This window comes from Penaeus monodon, chromosome 3 (assembly GCF_015228065.2).
Source record: "Penaeus monodon isolate SGIC_2016 chromosome 3, NSTDA_Pmon_1, whole genome shotgun sequence".
In the NCBI taxonomy this organism is placed as follows: domain Eukaryota; kingdom Metazoa; phylum Arthropoda; class Malacostraca; order Decapoda; family Penaeidae; genus Penaeus; species Penaeus monodon.
In genome coordinates this window covers 42,514,572-42,522,071 of record NC_051388.1, presented here as the reverse complement: position 1 = coordinate 42,522,071, position 7,500 = coordinate 42,514,572, and the positions used below count along the sequence as shown (strand labels likewise).

Here is a 7,500-nt window from a genome sequence, read left to right as displayed (position 1 = left end):
CAGGACACTAAATGTATCAGCTGTGGTTGCATTAAGATTTATTTTCAGATAAAAAACTAGAATGGTTAATAGGTAAGATATTCAGTGTTCTATATTTAGATAAGGGAATTCTGCAATATGCTGAATGCAGGTTATGTAATCTCATGTATTTTAGCATGGTAAGGTATAATGTTACAGATTAACACATAGATTCATGTTGCTAATGAGGGTTAATAATGTTCAGTACTTTTCTATAGTTACTAGGGTTTGAGTGTTTTGAATCTTTTTTCTGTCTTGGCTTTTGCATTTAATTTTATTTTGCATGTTTGTCTAGAAAGTGTGATGTGTACAGCAATGGTCTTTGTAGTGCTGTTGCATGAGTACAAATATATTTTTGTATGAATATGTATTTGTGTCATTGTCAAGTTCTTTAAATGTCAAAATTTTTATGTGTCAATTTTTTTTTGTACTCACATGCCATAAACTTCTATTTTTCCTTCTCATGCATGGGGATATAATACTGATGTGAAAAAAATTAAGGAAGAACAAATGATTATGTTCAGTTATATGATAAATACACAAAGTGAATGAATACTTTTTGGCTGAGGGCTTTTGCAATAATTTTTTATACATGTGAGAAGGCTGCTCACCAGTATGTTTGATATTAGAAGCAGTGAATAGATATCTCCCCAATGGCGGTATCAGAAATCTCTTGGCGTCACTGACTCCAGTGACTTCTGGCAACTTCCTGCTGTTTGGCCCGGGGGTCTGCTATTTGTAGTGGAACTTCCCGCTCAACTCGCTCTAGCGTGTCGTAACTCCTATAGCCATGATGAGTCAGTTTGTTATGATGGCTATAGGCATGGCCCAGCAGTTAGAGGTTAAGCATCAGGGCTACTTTCTATTTGCATGTATATAAACATAAATACATGTAATTGATGCATAATTTTGCTCTTAAACAGTGCTTCTAAGATTTGGGGTATTTTTCTTTTCTTTTTCTTAATAAAGATAAAATATTTTTACATAGTCTCCTAGGCTAACACCTTAGAAAGATTTAGATTATGTAATTATAAAGGATTGATTAGTTTTGAATAATGAGTAATTGAGTAATAGTGTTAAATCTCATTTTCCTGCAATATAATAAAATACTAATTTTATGAGAAGAGTGCTATAGAGCTTGTAGTTTTCATATTGCTGGTATTTTCAATTTGCAGTTTTGATTACAATGCTGTATTTTCATACTGCAACAACTGTGTTTTCATTAGACAGAACAGAAATGTTTTACTACTTTTTCATAATCTTTTATCCCATTCATGATGGGTAAAATTTTGAGTAGTTTGCCAAGGCTAGGGTGCATTAGAGCACACTGCTTCCTGCCTGGGCTTTGGTCTTGCTCTTGGCAAGGCATGCAAACCATCATCCAAACCACCGGGAAATGGGTTCGTGACTTGATTAGATGTCACCCAATGTCTGGGAATGTTTTGCCATGATAGGATGTCACCTTGTATGAATGGGTCAAGTTAGTGTTAAAGGAAGAAGACCAAAAAGAAGAAGAAGGAGAAGAAGAGTAAGCAGGAGGTGACAGAAATGATATGCCTGAAGTTGATGATGTTGATATGTTGTCTTGTGTATTATGGTCATTGCTGATGAAAAGTGAAGTGAGCTTACCATGTTTATATGCGAAGTAAATTTTTTTCTGACTACAGAAATAATTGATAAAGATTTGATTCATTAATTTACTGTTATTTTCTGTCTCTCTCTCTCTCTCTCTCTCTCTCTCTCTCTCTCTCTCTCTCTCTCTCTCTCTCTCTCTCTCCTCCTCTTTCTCCTCTTTTCCCCTCTCTCTCTTTCTCTCCTCTCTCTCTCTCTCTCCTTCTCTCTCTCTCTTCTCCCCTTCTCTCCCTCTCTTCTCTCTCTTTCTCTCCTCCTCTCTCTCTCCTCTCTCTCTCTCTCCTCTCTCTCTCTCTCTTTTCTTCCTCTTCCTCTCTCTCTCCTCTCTTCTCTCTCTCGTCCTCTCTCTCTCTCTCTCTCTCTCTCTCTCTCTCTCCTCTCCCCCTTCTCTCTCTCTCTCCTCTCCTCTCCTCTCTCTTCTCTCTCCCCTCCCTCTCTCTCTCTCCTCCCCTCCTCTCCTCTCTCTCTCTCCCTCCCCCTTCTCTCCTCTCTCTCTCTCCTCTCTCTCTCTCTCCTTCCTCTCTCTCTCTCTCTCTCTCTCTCTCTCTCTCTCTCTCCTCTCTCTCTCCTCTCTCCTCTCTCTCTCTCTCTCTCTCTCTCTCTTCTTCTCTATCTCTCTCTCTCTCTCTCTCCTCTCCCTCTTCCCCTCCCTCCCTCCCTCCCTCCCTCCCTCCCTCCCTCCCTCCCTCCCTCCCCCTCTCCTTTCCTCCCTCCCTCCCTCTCCTCTCCCTCTCTCTTCTCTCCTCTCTCTCTCTCTCTTCTCTCTCTCTCCTCTCCTCTCTCTCTCTCTCTCTCCTCTCTCTCCCCTCCCTCCTCCCTCTCTTCCTCTCCTCTCCTCTCCCTCCTCTTTCCTCTCCCTCTCCCTCTCTCATTCTCTCCCTCTCCCTCCTCTCTCTCTCTCTCTCCTCCCTCTCTCTCTTTCTCTTCCTTCTCTCCCCCTCTCTCTCTCCTCTCCTCTCTCTCTCTCTCTCATCTCCTCTCTCCTCTCTTCTCTCTCCCCCTCCCTCTCTCTCTCTCCCTCTCCCTCCCTTCCCTTCCCTCCTCTCTCTCTCTCCTCTCTCTCTCTCCTCTCTCTCACTCTCTCCCTCTCCCTTTCTTTCTCCCTCTCTTTCTCCCTCTCTCTCATTCTCCCTCCCTCTCTCCCTCCCTCTCCCCTCCCCTAGTTTCTAGATTATTAGAAAACAGTAAATTTAAAGGAATGTCATAAAAGACTTCCTTTCTTACCATAGTGTTTTACTGAACAAAGAATAATAAATATTGTGTCCTGAGAAGACAGAAGACACAAAAGAAAATTTTAAGTAGACTAAATTTATATATTTCCCTGTTATTATATTTGTGCTGACAATAATGATATTGAACGGTACTGATGATATTTATGAAGATCATAGTAATGATTTTATAGACTGGATCAGAACGTAAGAATCATTCTTTCTATATATTGGTGTATTATTTGTTATTATCATCCACCCTGTACTTCAAAAATTTTCTGGTATAGTTCTTGGAAACTCTCCTGCCATTACTGTAATCACATTATCATTTAAACTTCCTTGTTTATTGGTTTTCACTTATGGAAGATATCACCTTCATTCATATTTCTTCTCATTGTTTTAGATCCATTGAATTACATTTTACCTTGTTTTGTAATGATTGTTATATGACTATTGGTTAAGGACACTCTTCTCCATTTCTGTTATAGAGGAATACCATATAGCTTAGGGATTTCTGTTTTTTTTCTTAACACTGTAAAATGTATAGTAATTGGAAAGGACAGACATTTTACATAAGTTTACAACACCAGTGTTTTTACTTATTTTAGAGTTAGCAACAAACAGTCAGGCATTTAAGAATGTTACAGATCATATCCAGAATATTGTGGTAGATATTTTGACTAAATTCTTCTTAGGATTAAGAGTTATTTACACACATTGACAGTTGAAGAAACATATATCCAGATTGCCTTGAAGTATGTACTTAAAGAGCTGTCATAGATTGTGGAAATATGAGTAACAGACTTGATTATGTTCATTGTAGTTATAACTGTAAAGGTACCCTTACAAAATACATGCACATGCTAATGCTCATGCATATGCATATGCATTTATGCAGTGTACACAAAACCCATATTCATACATATGCACACACTCACACTCACACTCACACTCACACTCACACTCAAACTCACACTCAAACTCACACACACACACACACACACACACACACACACACACACACACACACACACACACACACACACACACACACACACACACACACACACACACACACACACACACACACACACACACAAATATATATATATATATATATATTATATATATATAAAATATATATATATATATATATATATATAGACTAAATAACATATATGAAAATGACAACTGCAAGCAGATGCACACTTGATTCTCTCTCTCTCTCTCTCTCTCTCTCCTCCTCTCTCTCTCTCTCCTCTCCTCCTCCCTCCCTCCTCCCTCCCTCTCCCCTCCCTCTCCCCCTCCCCTCCCCCTCCCCCTCCCCCCTCTCCCTCTCCCTCTCCCTCTCCCTCCCCCTCTCTCTCTCTCTCTCCTCTCTCTCTCTCTCTCTCTCTCTCTCTCTCTCTCTCTTTTCTCCTCTCTCCTCTCTCTCTCTCTCTCTCTCCTCTCTCTCTCTCTCTCTCTCTCTCTCTCTCTCTCTCTTCTCTCCCTCTCTTCTCTCTCTCTCCTCTCTCTCTGTTCTCTCTCTCTCGTCTCGTCTCTCTGTCTCTCTCTCTGTTCTCTCTCTCTCTCTCCTCTCTCTCTCTCTCTCTCTCTCTCTCTCTCTCTCTCTCTCTCAGTCTTTCATGTTTACATGAGGCACTAATATTTAATACTTCAAACCAGAAGGGATAAAGAATGAGAAATGGAGCTTCATTTCTTTAGCCTGAACATTTAAGATTCATTTAGAGTAAAGTATAAGTGAAAGTGAAATTAACATCTTTTAAATGTCTGACTGTTTTAAGTTTAAGTTGCATGACTAAATAGGAAGGCTTGCTTAATAATAACACAAAACAAAGTTTTGGTCACATTGAAATTATAAATGATATATTTTCATTGTATATTATTCTTATATAGTTTTAGAATATGTTTTAATTCTTAATAAAATAAGTTGTGGCCATGTGACCAAAAATTTGGAAACAGGTCAATGTTTCCTTTTGGTGTCCTACTAACCTGCACCTTCTCTGTCCTCTAGGAGTGTGAACAGGAAATTTTCGAAAAGGGCATGATGGTGGAGCGTCTGCAGGAGAAAACCTCAAAAATTAGTAGCATGCTTATAAATCTCCAAAATTCTGAGGCCATTTCTTTTCATAGTTCATCCACAAGTCATGCCCAACAAAAATGAAGCGTTGTTCAAGGACTACAACCATGAAAAGATGCATTTTTTATAATGTTTGTGATTTGAGGTTAAGGCTAATGATAAATTACTGTTCATACATTGTTCACTTGTTAAGGAATCTTTTTTAAATGTTAGCCTAGTTTAGTTCACCAAATTTGTTATCTTATGCATTCCATGCAAGAAAACACTTGACCAGGGTTAGAGCTTTGGAAAATGAGGAAATTGTTAGGAACAGGATAAGCCATGCCTTTGCATATCAGCGACTGCGCATTGTTAGTTGCCTTAAATTACTGACCCTTTATTTTCATACACTCCTCTTGTACTTTCACTATGCTCTTTGTAATGATTTTTTTTTCTACTGCTGAGTGTCTGTATTGTATGTGTAGCTTTTGTCAGCTATTCATAATGCTTGTCTTGAACACAGAAGTAACACAATCCAAATTCAGCTAGTTATTAATCTTTACTGTCATCAGACAAGATCTGTTTGTTTGCCTTAGATTTTTTTTTCTTGATTGTAAGTATTACAAGTATGAATGTGAAATCAGTGGATGGCACTTCCTAAGAAAAAAAAAATGTATTTCTTTCATTAAGTTCTATGCTTAGGATCCTTTGTAATCCATACTTAGTAGTTGTTTGTTAAATGAAGCAGGCTCCAAGGAAATTCTAACAAAAAAAAAGAAAGAAAGGGTGGGAAACTGTGGTATCCTTTACTATATGTTTTTTCAGGAATGTGAGAGCTCATTAAAACAGAAAACTGAACTCATCGGTCGGCTGGAGGCCAAGGCAGCTGAAATGGCAGAGACCATACGCAATTTGGAGGCACAGTATGTATTCCAAGGTCCCCAGTCTTCTAATGATCCCTCACAAGTAGGGCACAGAGCTCGGTCCAAGTCGTATTATGGGTCAGTGTCCAATAATGAAGGTGATGAGAAGGAGGAAGGAGAGGGACACAAAGGGGTTGGGAAATCTTTGAGCATGTCGGAGCTTCAAAACAGGGCAACTGGTGACTTGTGATATGAATATTAAGGGATGCTGATTAGCATATCTATGATAATGATGATGATGATGATGATTATGATGATGATCTAATATGAGTTATATATAATGAAAACCGCTTTTTTATGTACGGCTATGATTATTGATTTGCTGTGATTTCCATACCTTGCATAGACATTCAACATGGTACCTAGTCACTTCTTAACTCTGACACTGTGTGAGCTATGATAGTATTGAACACAACCAAGATATGGACAGTTATGCTGATTTTTTTACACACTTTCTTAGGAAGCAGGAGAATAATTTGATTTCTGTCATGTTCAGTAGCCATGGGTGTCATTCACTTGTAATAAAAAAGAAATTATAACAAATTCTAATATAGAATTTTATATGTAATCTTCATTCTTCTTGATTGGGAGAGTAGGAATGCTTCATTAGATAAACAAAAATTGGCAAACCTTCAGCCCAGTGTTGTATATTATCAGCTGAGGCAGCCATGATCACCTAAGGAACTTTGTGCTGATAAAGTAACACGTTTACGCTGAAGCTGTGCCCCCCCCCCCACTTTACCAATGTTTGTTGTGATAACGTTGTAGTATTATATCAATGCATAAGATGTACCACACCTATCAGATATTGCCAAATAAAGGAAATTATAACCTAATGGAGTTTTATTACCACTCCAAAAATTGGTTGTTTTCATTCATTTGGTTGCCTCATTTTTTTTGTTTGGTTTGTCAAATTTTGTTCATCTAGCTATGTGTATTATGCATCCTTTTTCAGTGAATTTTATTGGTGATAAATTTATTTAAATTCTGTTGCTGTTGATGATTAAGAGAAGTACCAAGAGTTTTTTTTTTGTATCATAAACATATATTATCAAATATTTTAAAGAAAAGTAATTTTATATCATTGTTCTCTTCAAATGATTTTTTTGTGTTCTCAGTTTTATTCTTTGGTTGATTTATAGTGAATTGGTTCCTTTATTTAAGTGCTTATTAAGTTTGATATTATTTATTTTAATTTTTATTCTCTGTATTTTTCAGATTTTATTTCACTATATAATGCATATTATTCAGAATGAATATGATTTCACAGTTTTAAAGTGTGTATGTATCATTTGATTGCCTTTCAAAAAAAAAAAAAAAAAAAAAAAAAAAAAAAAAAAAAAACATAATAATACTGAAATAATATATAAGAAAATAATAAGTATATAAAAAGTATCACTGAGAGAGAGAGAGTGAGTAAGATAGAGAGAGAAGGGAGGGGTAGAGAGAGGGTGAGCGAGAGAGAGAGAGCGAGAGAGAGAGAGAGCGAGAGAGAGAGAGAGCGAGAGAGAGAGAGAGCGAGAGAGAGAGAGAGGAGAGCGAGAGAGAGAGAGAGAGAGAGAGAGCGAGAGAGAGAGAGAGCGAGCGAGAGCGAGAGAGAGAGCGAGAGCGAGAGCGAGAGCGAGAGCGAGAGCGAGAGAGAAAAAAAACATAACTA

At 37.9% G+C, this 7,500-nt stretch overlaps 1 protein-coding gene across 1 annotated transcript in view; it reads left to right on the top strand.

Annotated features, from left to right (window-relative positions):
• The window catches only part of LOC119594852 (protein RUFY3-like), a gene marked incomplete at its 5' end in the record, with an annotated part of 68,040 nt that overhangs the window by 24,038 nt on the left and 36,502 nt on the right, over positions 1–7,500 (top strand). Inside the window, 1 exon segment of the mRNA XM_037943937.1 lies at positions 5,746–5,847. Within this exon segment, the coding sequence (XP_037799865.1) occupies positions 5,746–5,847 (102 nt within the window).